The sequence below is a fragment of the Pempheris klunzingeri genome, chromosome 7 (genome assembly GCF_042242105.1).
Source record: "Pempheris klunzingeri isolate RE-2024b chromosome 7, fPemKlu1.hap1, whole genome shotgun sequence".
NCBI classification, from domain to species: Eukaryota; Metazoa; Chordata; class Actinopteri; order Acropomatiformes; family Pempheridae; genus Pempheris; species Pempheris klunzingeri.
Window position 1 is genome coordinate 4,133,543 of NC_092018.1, and position 20,836 is coordinate 4,154,378.

Sequence of the window (20,836 nt, forward strand, 5' to 3'; positions counted from 1 at the left end):
ATCCCTAAAATCTTTACATGAGCTAAAACAGCATCTTAATAAACCACAATAATTAATAAAAGTATTGAAATTGTGTCTTAAATAAAATAAAATAAATAAAAATGTTTTTTCATCAAATTTGTCCATCACACGTGACGTACCGTTACATGATGATGTCATCAACTTGCGACACAAGCGTATAACGTCATGACACGAAGCTGTCAGCTGCAAAAAGAACGAACCCTCCGGCTCCTCTAGTTTTTATTCTAGATCAGTTCTAACAGGACTAAGCTAACAGCCTCCTCCTGTGGGAGCAACAAGGAAAACCATCTGCGGCCATTTTTACAAACACAATTCAGTTCAACCATCTGATTTATCTTCTCTAGTTTTCTATTACTGTGTTTCCTGCTATTTGGTTGTGTGGTGTCCTCCTCTCTTAACATGTTGGTTTGTCCAAAATATATCACCTCTTATTCTTGGTGAAAGGATTGTTTATTTTCCTTTATGAAAAGAAACAAAGCTAAAGGGAAAATGCAACAAATCTACCAGCTCTTCCAGTGATTGACACCAGGGCAAACTTAAATTCCCTTCGTGTCTGCAAAGGCAAATGTAGCTGCAGGACGTCGTCCCCAGAGGAGACGAGAGCAGTGGAAACTAAAGCAGAGACAGCAGATGAGTGTCGGCTCACCTTCTTGACGAGGATGGTGAGCCCCTGGTATTTGAAGGGTTTGGAGAACTCGATGTACTGGGCACGCTCGTTGTTGATGGTGAGGGGAGCGACGATCATGTCGGCCAGACCTCCCAGCAGCTCCCCCATCATCCCGTTCCACTCCTTCTTATTACTGTTGTTCACCTGCAGGAGGAGGGAGGAGGGATCAGAGACGTCTGGAATCACTTTAATGTGAGCTCACTAATCCTAAAATCCTGACTTCAGTGTAAAGAATGTGATGATTGGAAGACAATGAATAGAGGACATAATCTTTTATCTTGGTGCATGTATTATATATTATTATACTTTATGTGTCAATGTATATATGTTATATCTGGTGTTTATGGATTAATGTTACCGCTGCATTAATGTTTATGTTCCATTTTTCTGCTGTTGATGTTTAAGCTTGAGCTCATTTTAACTACTTTATATACTGTTGGGTAAATTATTCTACAGCAACACATCATGGTCTATGAATTTACTTACTTACTTCACACATTTCACCACTGTAACTCAGTCATCATCATTAGTTTTGCAACATTGGCTCATAAACTCGCATTTATGAAAGAGACAACAACTAAAGCAAAGTGCTGATGCCGGTGAGGATGATCAGGATTCAGGTGAGGAAGACTTCTTAAGACTTCTGACAGTGAAAAGAAAAGCAGGTACTGATCATCGTAGTAAAAATATAAAATACAAAAAGGCCTTTCTTGTCGAGTTGAGTAACTTTGAGCAAAGTTGAAATTGAACCTTTTCACAACAGAAACTGTTTAAAAATTAGTGTCTTTATTGGAAACTGCTGGCAGCTGATGAACATTAAATTCCTTGGAATAAACTGTAGAAGAAAATCTCTGACAGTTGATGAATTTATATCTTCTTACTGTAATAAACCACAGAGAAGAAAGAAGAAAGTTCTGTTGTGGGTTGAATCTGTTAAACTGATCTTTTATCTTTATGGGAAAGTGCAGCAGATTTCAACGCTAAATAAATCTCTAAAGAGAGAAGAAGAAAGCAAAGATGTGAGGAGGAGGAGGAGGAGGAGGTGGGATTATTAGACTGGAGGGAGTGAAAACAGAGGAGAGGAGGTGATGAAGGAGGTGAGAGGAGAGATCATGTCACTGGGAGCGTCACTAAGAGAGCAGCAAAGAGAGAGAGAATAATGACTAAATGTCTCTCAGCCACTACAAGGTCAGAGTCAGGGACGGAGAGGCGGTCGCCATGGCAACAAGCCCCAGTGATGTGCTGGTGGTGAATCCGTAAACAGGTCAGAGAGAAGAGAGAGAGTCACGGGGACGTCATCGCTCACCGAGCTTCCATTCAAATTTAATGCAAATATTAACCAGATTTTCCTGATATGAGAAGCTGAGTTCATTTGGCTCTGAGCTCTGTGCTTTACGGCCTCATTTCCAACTGATGTTCAATTCTCTGTTTCTGTGTTTTTAAGAGAATATTAAGTGTAACTAGAACCATAGAAACTTTATGGTTAATGTCCTGCTCAATATGAAGAGGAGCAGCAGGCCTTCCTCTCATCAACGACCTGTGTGAGCCAGAAAGGTGAAACCCAGCGTGAAAAATTAGGTCTTTTTGCGATTTTTTTAATTAGCCTGAACTCCACACACACACACACACACACACACACACACACACACACACACACACACACAGAAATACTTACTCGCTCTTGCGTGCCAAATTTCCCATCAGCCACCAGGTGAACTTCGTACGTGAAGTTCATGCTCATTGCCAGCTTGATGAGCAGGTCAATGCAGAAACCATAGCAACATTGAGGGACGATGGGCTGACCTGGACACACACACACACACACACACACACACACACACACACAAAAAGAGTGTAATTGTAAATAGGTGGTGTGTACGTTCGTGTGCATATATCAGTGTGCTCTTGTACTTCTATTTTTGTGAGGACCTTCCACACATTAAAGGTCTTGAAAACTTATTTTGCCGCTCAGCTTCATCTTGTTAGTTAAAGACACAAACACGATGTTTCTGCTGAAGTCAGATGGTTTGGCCACATACACACAAGCCTGATGAGTTTCTACATGTTAAATTTCATTAATATATAACGTCATAAAGAAATACTTCAGATTTAAGTTTTCAGAGGCTATAATCAGGTTTAGGTTCAGTTTAGGGTCAGGGTTCAAACTGAGATAAGGTCTAGGCCGTGTACTATGGGTGTGTGTGTGTGTGTGTGTGTGTGTGTATGTGTGTGTGTGTGTGTGTGTGTGTACCTGGGATGGTCCCGTTAGGTCCCGTACAGATGACTTTCTTGATTAAGACTCCATTGACGGTATACTCCTCTTTACACGTCCCGTCAGTCTTTGTTGGCTTCACGTAAACAAACGGCTCCTGATGAATCGTCACGATCTGAAAACACACAAACACACACACATTACACACGTGTGCACCCACACAGACACACATTACACATGCACCTGTGACAGCAGCAGTAACTATAAAGGTGTGCTAAGAGTCTGACTGGTTTGGTGTATGCTTCCCCTTGGACAGGACTTTTTATTTAAGTCTTCTATCACTTCTATGCAGATGACATTCAACAATACATTTAAGCCTAAAATTGTGGTTTTCAATAGCCATAAAAAATGAATGACAGATAATGTCCTACAGCTCAGCGCTCTTATTTCTGCTCAACCCAGTCTTGTTTCTAAAGTAATGGAAGGTCCTGGTTCCTTTTTCTTTCCTGTTAAATCCTCCTTATGAAGTCCAGGCGGCACCGTAGACCAGATTCTGGACCAACATGCCAACTGTTTGATTAGATCCTGTCTCTTCCACTTGAGAAACTAAACTCAAGAATATTGGGCCCCACCAAGCACCACCATTAGTGATTTAACAGAACTTGTGGCATTTACCAATTCTTATCATTTTCATGATAAAAATCATTATCATTTTATCAGCGAATATATAACGTGTGGTCCACACATGTCGTATGAGCCCTGTACAGATAGTCTGCCTCTCTCCGCAGGGTAAAACACTGCTTCACCTGAAATCACAATACCCTTCATCTAAACATGTCATTAAGTACGATAAAATGTATAACTAAACTGCATTAGTTATTATTAGGTTTTGTTTAGATATTATGATTAAAGTGGAATATTTCAGCTCGGCAGCTTTCAGTTTGAGTGGATGTTAGAAATGTGGACAGCTGCCTCAGGGTCTTTACTTAACCTTCTGTCCATGATCATCCTGTTTTCTTCCTGACAGTGTAACATCACCTGCTTTAATGATCTCTTGTGGACCACTTTGCTTTAGAAAGACATTTTTACCATCTATCGTCATGTCAACTCACTCGCTATTTGTGTCACAGTACAGCGAGTGCTGCTCTGATGGCACGTCACTGACAGAGGTGTCATCAATATTTTAGTTGTTTCCAGTCCTGTAATATGACTGCTGACACTGCTACATCTGTTATCTTTGCGTCTGCTGATTCAGCAGAACGTGAAGCTCTGCAGTGTAAAATTCTTCTTCTTACTCCTAACATTTTTGTGAATTAAACTTGTCCACACAGAGCCAAACAGGTAGATTCATCCGACAACTTCAGTGGCGTTAATTATGTTATATTACAATTCTCATGAATGCGTGATCAATTATGCATGGGTCATTATGTCTACATCATATTTACATGGGTCATACATGGATTATCTGAAGTCTGGACTGTTTGCTGTTTGCTGAATCTGATCCCATTTCAGGATTCTTGTGATTGATCAGACAGCTGGCGACATTATAGATCTACTGACAGGACTCTGATCAGGTTTGTTGGTTGTTAATTGATTCAGACTTAAAACTAAAGCAGAATTTAAAGGTTGTGAAACTGAACTTTGGACTTCAGATCTGTAGACACCTTTAAAAAAGCTCCTCATGTGTTTGGACTTGCCTTTGTGTCATTTTCTACCTACTCTGTTTTTCTATTTTATGGTGTTTTATTCATCCTCAGTCTGTATTTGTTTATTCTGACGCTCTTCTTGTGTAGCCGATATGTAAATACCATTACTACTTCCACTGAGTGAACTGCAGTCATAAAACCCAGATAAACGTTAAAATGTTTCAGCAGATTTCCATATATTTGCTTCCACTCACATCTAACCATTGAAACTGAGTGCAGTTGTGCTGCCTAATTTTACAGGAGCAGCAGTGGTGACAGTAGCTGTTTCAGTATTTACAGAACCGTAACAGCAGCAGTACCTTGAGTTTAGTCGACATCTGGTATCCAACTGGTTTCTCCGTCTCTCCTCCAGGCCAGATGATCTTCCTCTGAGGGTTCATCACAACCTGAAACACACACAGGTTGTAATGTTGTTCCGGGCAGGTCTCACTGTGACAAGATGACTAAATGACAGCATCAATACTGCATCTGTGCATCAATAGTTAAAGAGACGGAAGACTAACACACTCACAAACACACATGCAGTCCTCCAGTGCTTCAGTCAGTCTCTTCATACAACAGTTGCTCTTGCAAGAGGCGAATTAAAAACAGAATGGACCAAATCTGGACAGCAGAGGTGGAAATATCCTGACATTTTGTCCAAAAACACTGGATCCTACATTTCCCATGATGCAGCTGGATAGTGTATTTCATTAGCACCTCCCTGCCTGGTGAAAAGCCACATTTTATTGTTTTACTACTGTTTTCACCAACTAATTAGGACTAACCAGGACCAGGACCCTTCAAACCAGGTGTGAACAGCTGTGACCAGATTCATAGCCAGGTGTGACCAGATGTGAGCAGATGCATAAACAGGTGTATGATCAGGTGTTCAGTGATCCAGATGTTCAGTGATCCAGATGTACCTGTGATCCGTTGAATACTCCGACCTGGACGAGGCGACCTGGCTTCTGTTGGTAGTTCAGGATGCTGTAGGTGGCGAAGCGTCGGTCGCCGTCGTCGTTAAACTCAATCCGTCCCGTCAGACCGTCAGGGTACTTGGATGACATCAGCACCCTGGGGAGCCAATCAGAGAGCCAGTCAGCTGAGTTTTAGTTGGTTTTTATTTCGGATTTAAAGACGAGGTTAAGTGGCTTAAAGCAGGACACTGGCAGATTTAATTCTGTTGATATCTGAGCGACAGGCTTCGAAACAAGACCGACAGGAGAGAAAAGGAAAACCAAAAACATCTGCATCCACAGCAGTTTGACCCATAAACCCATAGGAGTTGGTGTGTGATGAAGCAAAGCGTTACACACTTCTAGCGGGAGCTCAACCCAGGTTGTCTACATGTATCAGCAAGTTAAATTTAAGGCTTTGTAAGAGTTTTTAATACCACTTTTTAATTAGATTTAAGGCCAATTTTGCAATAAAAAAAGAGGAAAGAAAGAAGGAATTCAGTCATCTTCCTCATGTAGCTCGTCTTTTGTCCAAATATCGGTGGAGTTTGATGATTATTTACTGCAGATGCTTCCTACACATTATTTAGTTTTGCTCGTATTCATAATTTGAATGTGCAGGGGATTGTGGGATGCAAACCATCAGTTCAAGCTGACGGGTACAGTGACATGAACACGACTTGCTTTAAAATACTGCAGCTGAATGAAGGACTGGAGAGAAAAGGGTTGAAGTTATGGAGGAAGAAAAACCAAGAGAAAGTAAAGAGTCTGCAGGTTAGCTAACCAGCTGGAGCTCCTCCACAACATCCAGACAGACGCTCTGCTGGACCGCAAACGTTACACGTTCAATACGGTCAAACCATAACAGGTTAAAAGAGGCTGAACTGATTTCATTAAAGATTAAAACTTCAGGCATTTTGTTCTTGAACTGAATTTTAAAGCAGGAATATAACATTCGATAAATAAATAATTAAGACTGTCCCGAACAGAATTTAAGACCATCTAATACTTCTTAAGGCCTTTTTAATCAGTTAATGTGGATTTAACACATTTTAAGACAATTTAAGGACCTGCAGCCACCCTGCCAACACGAGTTAGGTAGTGTAAAAACAGGCATTGAGGGCGCGGAGTGGGAATGAAAGAGGCTGCGTTCTCCCTATTAGAAGTCAGTGTAAAGTCAGTGACTTTGAAGCTGTGATTTTAAGGTAAAATAGTTGCATAATGTTGCTTTAAAGTTAGAGCAGGTCACATGGTGCTGCTGCTGTGAGACTGAATGTGATACTGGGACACATGAATAAATCTGATTTAACTGGACTTGATGGTCTATATAGGTCACACAGGGAGGGCGAGTGACAGGGAGGTTTATTATCCCAGTTGTGTCACACTAACTCGAAGATGAATCCAGATGAGATCAGTGAAGCGTCTCTGACTGCAGCTGAAGGTGGAGGAAACGACTCCATCCTGATTTCAAAGGACAGCGCTGAGAGTCTTTTCAGTCCTACAAACTCAGTCCTGTTAAAACAGAGCCTGAGGGTGTTAACTGATGTTAGTCCAACACTAACACTGACTTCAGAGCAGGGCTTCTCTACTCTGAATTCACCTATTTAAAATAAATAAACCCACATCAAATGCTAGCACGCTAAGCTAATTATGGCTGAGAAATACATTGTGGCTGTCAGAGGAACTGGTTTTAAAGATCCAGTAAAATATATGTTCAGTGTTTTAATTATGTGTCCATATCTTATCTAGTATCTGTCGAATATGTCAAATAAATTATGTGACTATTTATATAACCTCACTCCAAATACCACATAAGGTTTTGTTACTATAACTTGCATATTACCCTGATATTGCACGTATTGTACATATCATCTTCCTTGTAAATGTAGTAATATAGTTGTCCTTTTTATCTCTTAACTTAGTGCTATTTGTACATACTTATTGTTCTGTTTTGTTGTTTTATTCTATTCTAACTTAAATGTTTTAATGTGTGTTTATACATTTTCTGTGGGGAAGTAGGGGGGATGCATCTCATTACAGCTAATAGAGCATTCCTGTGTGGTGCACTGACAATATAGATGAACCTTAAACCTTAAATATCAGAATCCTTCTCGTCGCTCAATCATTCTGCTCTCTTGGGTTACATGCGAATGTGTTCAATGGGATTTGGCCCAACCATTTAACCCTCCCACCCCCCACCCATCGTATAAAACTGCACTTAACCTCATTAGCTTGTGGGTCATAGTGGCTGGCGGAGCGACTTCATGAGATATGGCCAGATTAACCTGAGCTGCTGGCCCTCATTAACCCCCAACCCACACTTTTATTTGGGATTCCTCTGCTGAAATATCACATCAGTGGTTCGACAAAGTGGGGGCTGCAAAGTTTGTTCTTTTTTTTTTTACTGTTAAATTTTCACCACACAAAACAAACAGTGAAAATCTCCACATATTTAAGCCACAAACTAACTGCCATAAAGTGAACTTGGGGCTTTAAAAGAGTCACCTCTCTACTGTCTCTACTGAATCAAGGCAAAAGCTGCTCTAAAAATACTTAAAAAACAAAGCCTGAACAGAACAAATGCCTGTCTGAGCCACAAACACCTTCAAACAAACAAAACAAATCCCTTCAGAGAATACACACTGCACATATTTTCCAGTCAACACAGAAATATGTCACGCAACAGAAGCTCAAGATGCTTTTACTCCTGTTTTCAGGAGCACATTCACTCTGATGATGCCATTCAGATACAATTCAGACGGAAAACAACAGATGAGGATACTGACCGAGTTTAAATCTGTTCTGTAATAAAATCCCCAGTATTGTTATTGTTATTTTTATTTTTTTCCTTCTCTTACTTCTTCGAGCAAGCTACAGTATGTCCACTCAATAATAACACTGGGTATAACATTATTTATTAATTTTTCCCTTATTATTCTGTACTTATATTGTCACCTTCATGAATTCTATGTTTGTTGGATCTGTAAGTGTCAGGTGTCTCGTACTCTAGTGGGTGTTATGTTAAGCTCATTTTGTGTGTGTGTGTATATGTATAAAAAAAATAGAAATGTCAGTGATGGTACATACTCATTGTACTCTTATGTCTGGCAACATTTCTAAATAAAAAGAATATTCAAAAAAAACCTTTGACCTGTGGGCTCAGTCGGTGAAGGCACTGACCGTTTGAAGAGCGGTCCGGTCCTCCAGATGTTGGTGTTTCCCACGCAGCCCCGCGGAGGCTCAGTGATGTTCTCCTTTTCAAACAGCTCCTGCAGAGACTGAGCCACCACCGCCACGGCGTCCGCGATGTGAGCCGACTCGTTTTTACCGTTAATCAGCTGGAGGCCCAGCAGGCCTGCACCACACGTAGTACACACACACACACACACACAGCACACACACACACACACATTCACATGCACATACACACACAGCAGAGAGAAGTTACACACATAGCAGGAAACTAAATAGGCTACAGACTGAAAACTGCCCTCATTCATACAGACATGTTAATTAAAAACTCTCACACACACATACATTTTTAATTAATTTCACAGATGTAACTAAAAGAGTGCTTCAGTGTAATTCAAACACACACACCTACACACACACACACACACACTCAGGGCTTCAGGCTTCAGGTCAGTGTTTAGTAGCACCAAACTGCATGCTGGGATTTCACTCTGAGAATCACAGCCGTTTGTCTCTCAGGGCAGAAAAAAGCCTCACTGAGACGTTATGAACTCTGTCTGGTGTTTTCCTTCAGCAAAAACTTGTCACACTGCGACGAAAAGTGTCTACATCTGTCCTCCAGCTGACTGACAACAGCTGGCTAACACTGTTAGCATTCTCCTAAGAAACTACGGGCTAACATCTACCACTGTAAACACAGAGAACAGCTAGCTAGCGCTGTTAGCATTCCCCACCGAGACACTCAATGAAACTGCTATGAACATTTAGCTAAAGCTGTGAAAACCACAGCGAACAGAACAACTAGCTAAAGTTTCTTATCAGTACCAATGGGTGCAGCAAGCAAACATTTCCTCCTGAAGTATTAGCCACCTATAACTTCCCTCCCTCAAACTACCGGGAAAGGAACAGCTAGCAAACATGTTCTTTTGAGACTTTTGTAAAGAATGTAAACTATAAAGACTGCGATGAAATCACTGGGAGAAGCTAACAAAGTTAACATTTCCCGACAAATTTTGTGCTTAAAACATTTAGCGTAGCCTAAGTTAGAGCTACAGAACAACTAGCTAATGCTGCAACATTTCCTTTCCAAACCTTTGGAAACAGCTCCTTAGGATTGCTAAATATTTCCAGTAAAACCTCTGGGTAAAGATAATTAATATTTTGAAAGGAACAGTGTTGCCTGAACAGCTAATAAACATTGCTCCTGGAAAACTAGTTGCTAGCGCTGTTAGCACCATAGTTAGCCCTGAAAACTAGCAGGTTCATCTAGCTAACTTTCTTTTCTGGACTCATACTGAGCAGACTTAGACAATATTTATCCATAAAATAGACGACAGCTAGCTAACGTTTCTAACTGAAGGGTTTTTATGAAGTTCTGGTGGGAATAGGTGATTCTCTATGCTAAGCGCCAAAATCAAACCTAAACATTTTCATCATTAAACCAAAACTTAATAATCTAAAGTCATATGATTACAGGGTTTTTACATGAACTAATCACAACAAGCTAACGAGTCACACTTTCCTCCTTAAAACTACTGTGACAGACCTTAACTACTAATATAGCATCCTGACTGAAATTAACTGACATGTCCCACTCCTTTAATCACAAAAACACAGGGGCAAAATCAGCTAATTTAATTGAAACTACTGGGCAAAGCAGGTTATTATAAATTGAGCTTATTATTTCCGAAGAGGAATGCTAACAGTGTTTGCAGACTGTTGTTCGGCTGAAGCACCAAATGCAGAAACCTTTTCCTCATAATGTGACAAGTGTCTGGGGATGAAAAAACAACATCAAAATCCATAATGTCACAGTCCTGCTTCATAGTTTTCTTTTTAGGGAATCGTTTCGGAAACAACCTCTTCACAGTCCCGTCCAGCTGTACAGATACAGGGGGTGGACACAATAACAGGAACACCTGTACGGTTTAACACAATCCAACACAACAGCCCTGCAGCGCAAACTACCAAAAAGAAGATTTCAGGTTTTGTTGACGCGGTTGGCGCTGAATTTGCGAGGCTGCAGAGATGTTGTTGTACTGGGTTGTAGTATACTTCAGCTACAGGTGTTCACGCTATTCCCTTAATCCCCTGTATGTATATCTAAAATATAAAAGTCTGTTGTAGTCCAACCATTCTCGCCTTAATACCTTAAGTCTTCTGGAGCCACATCCCAATAAAATTAATAAATACATTTTGTTTTTAAGAGCAGCAACTAACCATGAAGATAATAATACTTTACTTTATATTGTTGTCGGTGAGAAATCAAATCTCAAGTGTTGGGGAACAGAGTCTCCAAACTGTAGCAGTGTTGGTAGTTTGCTATTAATGAGAGGATGGAGTTTGAGCGACTGTCGGTGTGTGTGAGGAAGGCTCATGATGTTTTCTTTTGTTTATTAAGGCCCAGTCGTACTCCTAAACTGGCTGGATGTGCACTCTGTTCTATTTATGCAGCATTCTTCGTCTGCATTACTGGATATTTCCTCACATATACGTACATGCATACGTGTGTCTGTACATATACTCTGTCATGGACTCTACGCAGACCAAGAAAATGACAATAATTTGAGTTTGCATTGTTGCTTATGTGTGAAAAGATGCCTTGTTCCTGTTCCTGACCTTCATCTGACAGCTACTTTGTGTTTTAACAGTGGCCTCAGTTAGCCTGATAATAATGAAATTATAATACATTGCAATCTTTGAATCGCTGCCCTGAAATGAGAATAGCGTTGCAGAGGTTTGATGGCCAAATGCCAAATGCTCATTCCTAGAAGATATTTGTTCCATCAGACAAAATTCTTGGTGTGAGAAGCAACAGAAACAAGGACTTAACTGTTTTCTTCTTATTAATATCTTCCATGTAAACTCAAGTTTGGTGTGGAAATAAGGTAAGAGTGGCTGCTGTTACATGGACAGTATTTCTTCAGCCCGACTAAAATCACTGTGATTGGAGAACCCATTTTAAATCTTTACATTGTCGCTAAATAAAGTGATCCGAGAAAAACGTGCAGTTAATCAGAAAGTAATTTTTTTGAGCTTCACAAAGTAGTTACGCCCACTGAAGCATCTCATCTGGTGGAAATATAACAGAAGATAAAAGATGTCACTATTATCCCCAATGCGGCACAGAAACAATAAATCAGAGGGAAGATCATGGGGTCTTTAGCGTCTAAAAAGTTTTTCTGACAGAGAGCAGGAAGGAGATCAAGCAAAAATCAAAGATAAATTCCCATTTTATAACTATTTTTAGGGCGCTGCAGCCGTGAAACATGATCTCCTCTCGCTAACGAAGAGATGAAATAGAAATGTGAATGTTCAGACTCAAACCAGGTGGGTTAACGAGAAAATAAAAAAGATTTTAATCTGAAACGGTTTCCCTAAAAAGAAACCTCAAATTTCTCCAGCAGAGACAAAACAGCTGAGGATTATTTTCAGAGTGCGTTCTTGCTACACTTTTAAGAACATGATGGATTATTTTTTGACACATCTGGAGATCGGGAGAGACAGGGATGTGTAGAAAAATGACACATCATTTTAGAAGTGCAGCGGCTGGTTGGTGAGGATGTTTTCTGAAAATAAAAAAGCCACAGCAACAGAGCGGGGAGCCGATTACCCAGCAGCCAGTGAGACAGACAAAATGTTCGACATGTACAGGATGAGGGTTAGTTTCACGTTAGAAAAGTAAAATCTGGTATCAGTTAACAGGAAGTCTGCAGGGACCTTACTGTTACTTTTATAGTTTAGACAATCCTCCATGTCATTGAATTTGTGTCGATTCTGAGTTCGCTACGGGGCGTTTTGATCACAGATAAACGTTTTTTCAATGCTCATAAATAATATTTTGTAGGGAAATTATTATTACACAAGGAATCATGTAATTTAAGCAAACAAAAAATCTCTGTGCTCAATAAATGCATTTATGTGTTTGCAACTATCCACCTAAGAGCAATTACTATAAATATAAGAAACAGAAATGTAACCTAGATTCAGTGACCACAGAATCAATTTTTCTTTGCTTACATTTCATTGTTCTTTGCCTAACAGTAATTTCACCACAAAATGTAATTTATGTGCTTGCAAAAACATGCAGGGGGGCATTATCATCACAAATGATCCTTCTTTGGAGCTGACAAGCTCGACCAAACCAGGAGAAACAGACCCTGACCAAAACTAGAGGGTGTCCACACAGTGTAGCTGTGTTTACATCACGTGGTCATCTGGCTGGCTGAGTAATCTGCTGACTCAATAAACCCCGCCCCCTCCCTGGCAGGGCGGGCTCCATGTTGCAGTGGGCGGGGCCTCCATGGACCAATAGCAAAAGGGCAAAGCATCAAGCAGGAAACAGGAAGCAGCGGCGGCATCTTACCAGTGTTTGTTCAGACACACGTCACGGTAACCGCAGCGACACTAGCCGTTTATTAACCCCGCCCACATCCACTCCCATCCCCAGCCCACTGAACCTCAATAACGCTCAACCCCCTCCCCTCAGTTATAGCAGCACATGTTATTGGCTTGTCTACTGTGAGAACGGGCAGACGGGCGGGCGGACGACACACACTATAGAAGATGAAACAAACAAAAAGATGTTAGACACATTTAAAGCCACACAGTTACAATGAGCCAGAAAAGAAAAAGCGGTTAGGAACCTTTAAACATGTTGAGTCTCTTTTTTTTTTTTTTTTTCTTGATGTTTAAACGTTCAACCAGCAATCAGAAGAAACCAGAGAGAGAAACACACCAGGACGCTGAGAAGCTAACTGACTGTGATGAGGATTAGCTTCCTACATCAGAGACCTACAGCACTACCGGAGAGAGAGGAGAGAGAGCGAGAGAGCAGCCATGTTTCCATCCAATGACTTAGTCCTGACGAATATCAAGAATGGCTAAATCGTATGAGGTTGTTGTTTGGGTGGGTAGCTGATGCTCTTAAATGTGTAACGAAACAATAAACCACCTAGCAACAGCTCAGTAACTACCCAAAATCACCCTGGAAACCACCAGAGCAGTGTAGCAACCAGCTGCTGATGCCATAGCGACCACATAAAAATGCTTTAAAAACTATCCTAAAGCTTTAGTACTCCATCGCTCTCTAAAACCATTTGAGATTGGACATTATTATATATACAGTACATCATAAAAATATAACTTATGTTCATTCAAAAACTCTATTTGTGTTTTCAAAATGTCTCATAATGTCTATCTAACAAAATATTACTGTGCTACTTAGTCTTTAGATTGATTTCTGTTTATCTTTAGATCATTTAGATTGATTAATCAACCATTAATCTGTGACCCTTACAAATAAAGTCAAAAATAATAACTCTTCTTACTTTCTCTCAGAAACAATACCACACATGCTCATAGTATTATGACAAATATATTCTAGCAAGCATTCAGTGAACCATTTCAAATACCCACCTAATGACCACCTATGTATGAACAACCCAGCAACCCCCTACAACATCGTATCAACCCTAGAAAGTAACACCGTAGAAAACAACCTGGTGGGGCAGCAGCACTCACCCAAACACTAAAAACAAATACCTGGTAATGTCCAAGTAACCACACAATAAAACCACTGCAAACAAATCTGTTGAATAAATTCTGATGATGAACATTTAACTTATTTCCAAACTGTTAAATCTGAATTTGTATTCTATATTGTACCATATAGATATTACAGCCAATTATTTCTGTTTATCATGAACATACCCAAGAATACAATACAATTTGAATAAAACTCTAATGTCTCATCAATATTCCATTTTTCACTTTACTTCCCAATTTTTTAATTCACAGCGACGTGACATCCCGATTTGTCTGAACTCAGGTTTCAAAACCTTAAAACTAAAAATAGAAATATCGCCAATAAAAGTCTTGACAGCTCCTGATGACTTTGATCTGCTTCTTGTGATTTGATGTGCGATGTCCAAAATAAAATGAAGCTACATGTTTTATTCACTCCATCATCGTTTATAGAAAACGCCTGCTATTATTTAGCGGACAATGATCTTGACAATTGGACGGAAGCAGAGCTGAAAGACAGAGAGAGAGAGAACTTTCCAGAGGAGGAGAAAGGAAGAAGAGTGAAGAAGAGGAGTGAGGAAGAGGCGGCAGAGGCTGACGTACCATCTGGAGCTTCACTCAGGGCTTTGCCGGTCATCTCTCTCTCTCCGACCAGCCAGACGTAACCAGAGCCGGTCATGTTGAGCTGACGGGCTGCTTTATACACTGCTGCAGCTTCATCCTCACTGCAAACACACAAAGGGTAAAGAGCTACGTGGCTTCTGTGCACGTCTGTGGTTTTCCATTCAAAGTACAACAGTGCACTGTTTTGGGAATCAGTGCCCCCTAGTTTACGCACACCAGAATAATCTCACAGAGTTAGCAAACACCCTAACGACCCCCAAACACACCGTAGTAGCTGCATAACAACATTATTCCAAAAATTTCACAACATGCTAGTTTACCACCCAGATCATCCTCAACAACCGCCCCAAAGAAACCGCTTAATAACAACTCAAGAGGCCGTAGAATTCACTTAGCAATGCCTTTACAAACCATTCAAGAACCCTTGCAATCACCAAAACGTGTCCTTGAAAACACAAAATAAAAATTTAGAAACATTCCCGACCAGAACAAATAAAATCAAACAGCTCTGCAGACTTCTATTGCCTACTGCCTTCTTTTCAGTCCTACCACCTGCTGCTCTAAAGGTGTGTTTCCAGCGAACGCAAAGCAAGCTGTTCCTGCAGGCAAATTACAGACAAAGTCAATTCAAAGACACGAATAGACGGCAGGGAACGGCAAGGACGCGGCGCGAATGAGACGGCTTCAATTAATGTATCCTCGAGGGTAATTTCAGAGCTGAGAAGCTGTCCTGACGTCCGTTTGACTGTGAATAAAACATGGAGCAGCTGAGCCGGAGCTCTGCGATACGACTCGACACACTACAGAGGCCGGACAGAGCTCCTGTCAAATCCTGAAAATGTGTCTGTTACTTAATTCAAGCTTTCAGTTTTACTTTTCTGTGAAGCAAGTTAGCATAAGCACAGGTCGCAATTAGCGCAAGCAGCAGCATCATTGTGTTTATTTGAGTAACGGCTATAAACAAAAATTATTTTGGCGATCAAACTCGGGCAAGTAATACAAGGTGAATATTTGCTTCGTGTTTGGTGGAAACGCACCGTAAGAGCTACCGATAAGTGAGGTCAAACCTTGTATGTGTGAACGCAGTACATCCTACCAATACCTAAACTCCACTAACAAACCTAACATCACTGATAAAGAGTGCCAATCCAATACTAGTACCCTTTTCCCAAATTTAAAATCTGTAAACCTCTCTGTGAGGAACTGGTTTAGATCAACTTTCACCTGGCTGTTATCTTAATTGGGTCAGTATAGACCAATACAGCAGACCGGCGTATTCCTCTCTTCTAGCAGCTGCACAAAAACACCAAATCACACTGCTGTAACGCTGCAGACACCCATATATTCATGCAACCATCTTGCCACTAGATAGACTCCTGACAGCATGACAGCTACCACCCAGATACCTGGTAACAACCTAGTTATGTTCTGGCAAACACCTAAAATACCGTTATTGCTTTACAAACCTGGCAGAGAGGATGATGACTCGGGCCTCCAGGTCTTTGGCCTCCAGTAGCAGAGCTGTCAGGTTGGTATCCGGGCTGAACAGCAGCACCTTCTCCGCCTGGACGACCACCGCGCAGGGCGACAGGTGACAGCGCAGATCGACAGGGTCGCATCGTAGGACATTGAGAAACACGGCAGAACAAAACACCACAGAACACATCATAGGACACGCATTATTAGCTCTGGACCATCACAATCCCCTCCCGCTCCCACCCTGCCCTCATGACCCCAGCCTCGACCATGCTCCCTCTCACCCACGCTACCACGGGAGGAGGGGGGCGGGGCCGAAAAATGGAGACAAAAAGTGTTCAAGATCTGCTGAACTGAAAGAAAACTCAAAGTCGAAGCTGGAATACAAAAGAGGAGGGGCAAAAAGTTGTGCGTGGTGTGGTGTCACATGCAAACTGAGGCGCTTTCAAGACTCCAACCAACCAACCAACCAATCGGGGACGTGCATGTTAGAGAGCGCTGATGCAACCGCAAATCAAAAAAAGATTCGAGTGGAGAGAAGGAAGAGGGGAAGAGAGGTAGGTGGGGAGTACAGGAGCAGGAGAGGGAGGAGAAAGTGGTTCATTTCCCAAAAGCAAAAAGAAACGGAGGTTTGATGTTGCAGAGGAGTGAGAGGATCCTGGTGGGTGGCGTTCCTCAGACCTGCAGACAGAGCCAAGCCTCAGCCTGGCCGCATGCAACCCTTCACATGGAGGAAACTCAGGTGGGGGGTGGGGGTGGGGGAGGAAGAGGAGGAGAAGGAGGAGGAGAGGGAGCGGGAGGAAGAGGAAGGGCGTCTCTCCTGCGAGTGTAAACCATTCCCGGTGTGCAGGAATCATGAAAAATCAAAAGAAAGAAAAGAGATGGTGGAGAAAAGACGTGCCACCAGGATAAGAGTCTATCTCTGGAGCCGGGTTGGATTTTGGGTGGGCGGGGCTGACTGGTGTTTGGCTACTACTGGGCGAGCTCAGAGATTGGTTGGGCGGCGTGCATCATTTGACCATGCAAGTTTATACCTTGGGTGTTCTCCTGAAGTCAAAGTTCTGTTGGTCGAGGTTTTCATAGTTCCTGTTTTTAGTCTGATGGGTAATGTGCACAGAGAAAATATGCAGACACAGAAGAAGATTATAGACAGTCAGAAAAAATGGGGGGCAGTAAAGCATCCAACAAATGATTGTTTTGTTTTCTGCAAGTCGGGAGGCTGACGGGAGGCCGGAGCGCGCAAACACATCACAGACTGTACACCTGTCTGTCTGCACTTTGTGACGTCATCACAGAAAGTTAGGTTTTGACGCTAAAGTCAGGAGTTTAGATAACTTTTGATATTTTTCCTGAAAACAGGAGACAAGATTGTTATTTTTTTAAACTGTTGTTTTAGCTCACTCGTTATTCTTCAAAACAAACATGATAAATATTCACAGATCCTGTAATAGTGACACCAATTCTCACAATTTCCTCTGCCCTCGGTGTCGGCGACATTTTGGGGATTTTTAAGCATCTTATCGTTCCAGATTTTGTGATAAGACAAAAGACAAAAATATAATAAATACACATTAAGAACTGTGTTAAGTTGTGAAACTAAACGCATATTCACCTGCAACTCACTAACCAAAGTTTACAAAAACCAAATGCGCTTGTTTAGGGATTTCAAACAATCCAATGTCAACGGCAGCTTACAGAATAACACAGAGTAACACCGTGAACTTACAGGTTATTTCCAGCTATATTTAGTTCCTCAAACCTGCTGTGAACAGAGCTGTGTTTTATTTTTAGAGCCACCGTCTGCTCTAAAAATACAAATGATCTGTTTGAAAAAGGAACCTGTCGAATTCTGAGCCTTATTCTTACAAACATCTGAAGAACAAGATCTATTTTAGATCTACAGCTTGTAAATCAGAGAGACTCCGTCTATGACAGACGCTCACCAGTGAGCTGTGAATTCAGATCTCAGAAAACTTACTAATCATTGTGACTTTGCATCATCACTGACAGCTCTACAGTCAAAAGGGCACCACAGAGAGCCGAAGTGAAAGCTGAACTTCCAGGTAGTGTTTCAGAAGTAAGAAGACTTGATTTAAAATCACACTGTACACATCTGTAACTACGCTGATGACTAAAGATCCAGCCTGGGAACAGAGACAGTAGGTCGTGTGGCTCACTGCACGTTTAGATGGCTGGATGGTAGTTTTATGAAGAACAACCTGATGCCATTGTTCATCCAAAATGTATTTTTTCCAGTGACCTTTAACAACATTTGAGGTCTAAACATCAGATTGAGTCGACAGATGAGGTGAATCCATGAGCGACTCCAGTGTGTGTGGTTAGCTCACGCCTGTAATGACAGCAGGATACAATGCTACAATGCTACGCTACTGCTCTTCAGTTTTTTCTCAACTCACAAAACAGTTGTTGTTCAGCTTTGTTAAAAATTACAAAAGTTTCAGTTTCTTTTAGTTAAACGTTTTTTAACCAACTCACAGACTTAATGTTAGCTCGCTAATGCTAGCTAATGCTAGCTACAGCTACAGCATAAAATCTGTTAGCGATGTCTGTTTTTTCAGCTAAATCAATGGTGGCTGACTTAAAATGAAAAGGTTGCTTCTACTTTTTTTCTGAAAGTACCATTGTTTCAAAATGTGTTTCAGAATGTATACCTAGGTAGAAACTAATGGGGGCAGGGATTATCAAAGGGTCAGATGTCTTAATCCAATTATAAAATCAGAGTATTGAATTACTGCAGAAAATGTGTAAATCAAAAATGACGGTAAATTGATTCAGATAAGGATGTAAGTGCACATGAAATCCACCATTTGGTTTTTGGTCCAGTTTTTGTCTCATCAATCTTTGCTCAGTGGCGCCGTTACTTTGAAAACCGTAATGCTTGATACAATAGATTTAAATAACAATATTCAATCTTTAAATCTTTCTGGTCTCTCTGGTTTGCTATACATCTATCCAACATCTTCAAAGACTATAAACACTTTGGGTCTACGTCGTAGCACACATTGAACATTAACTGTAGAGTGTATCAGGCCAATATATATTAATAATAATATTTAGGTTACAGAGTGAATGGAAACAAAGAAAGTTGTCTAATGAACCTGATGTCCTGAAACATCCCTACTGAACAAAAAGACAAGCTACGGTAGAAGCTAACGTGCTTAGATGTGAGTCAGTAGAGTGTCATTCAATATAAAATAAGCCTCAGTTAATTATCAGAGCGGTGAGATAAACCTGCCTCACTTTCAGTAAAGTTGGATTCAATCGGCGCGACCTGAACTGAGCTGTGAACTTTCCTCTCAGGAAACTTCTCTGATGTTAAGCCGGTGTGGCGGCGGAGCGTCCCATTAGTCCTCCACTCAATCCGCTCCAAATGTTAATCTCATTAAATTTACATCCTGACGCCAAGTCCCTGAACAACACACACACACACACACACACACACACACACTGGTTTTTAAAAGACACACACTACATTTCCTGTCTGTGTGTTTCAGGATGAACCTGTTAATATGTAAAGGTTGTAAAGTCTGTGTAGCACAGACAGGATAGGACAGAATAGAATAACACTTTTGTTTTACCACATCTCTACTGTGAAAAAGCCTGAAGTAAACAGTCGTCAGTGACACCAGGATCTAAAACGGTGAAACTCCAGCTGGAATCAATGCGACGAGTGGATCCACACACATTTTTCTTTTCCTTTATTTTTTGTAATCAAAGGTCAACGTTAGCATACTGAACCAGGAATTTAAGCCATTTACTAATAACAAAATGTCCTGACAGAGCTGATTGAGATCCAGATAATCTAAAATTGAGGAAGCTATCGTAGCTTTTTATCGTAGTATGATACAGTCCAGCTAATCCTCTGTCAGAGTACAAACTGCTCCACAACAGAAACATGGTTTGCATACAGAAACATACTAATATAGCTTTTATTAAACTCTGAAGCTTTATCGTCCTGTTAGAGACCAAGCTAAGCTAACATATGCTAATGTAAAACTTTATTTAACCTTTTTTTTAACAAAATGATTTACAATAGTGAGAAAAAATGTCAGTAAACAGCTGTATACACGGAGAATAGAGGGAAGTTCAGAGAGCCGTTTTGACTGACTAGCAGTAGCTTGGCTGGCTAGCATGATAGCTGTTAGCTAACCAGCTACAGTATTCAGTACTGAGTCCGTTTCCACAGCAATAATTAACAGTCATGTCATACTCACTTTCTCTGCTTAACAACTGTTTATTTAGTTTAATTGTTTATCTGTTCATTTATTAACTCGAGTCACTTCTACATTATTATGTCGATGACACTCAACACTTTCTGTATGTGTTTCAAAATAAAAGCCAACTAGAAAAGGAGCATTGTTTTCTTTAAGCCACATGAGGTGATTGGAGAAAACGACAAAGTGGAAGTGATTTAGAATTAATCAGTGAGTGAAAACACTATAGCTGTTACAAA

The 20,836-nt window shown here is 40.9% G+C and overlaps 1 protein-coding gene across 1 annotated transcript in view; it reads right to left on the reverse strand.

Moving 5' to 3' along the window:
* Nucleotides 1-20,836, reverse strand: part of grin1b (glutamate receptor, ionotropic, N-methyl D-aspartate 1b) — a 55,321-nt gene that overhangs the window by 21,623 nt on the left and 12,862 nt on the right. The window contains exons 4-12 of the mRNA XM_070833871.1: nt 17,397-17,459; nt 16,353-16,450; nt 14,866-14,987; nt 8,725-8,899; nt 5,512-5,662; nt 4,906-4,992; nt 2,940-3,075; nt 2,364-2,491; nt 668-832 (exon numbers count right to left, since the gene is read on the reverse strand). Of these exons, the coding sequence (XP_070689972.1) occupies nt 668-832; nt 2,364-2,491; nt 2,940-3,075; nt 4,906-4,992; nt 5,512-5,662; nt 8,725-8,899; nt 14,866-14,987; nt 16,353-16,450; nt 17,397-17,459 (1,125 nt within the window). The remainder of the gene's footprint in view (nt 1-667; nt 833-2,363; nt 2,492-2,939; nt 3,076-4,905; nt 4,993-5,511; nt 5,663-8,724; nt 8,900-14,865; nt 14,988-16,352; nt 16,451-17,396; nt 17,460-20,836) is intronic.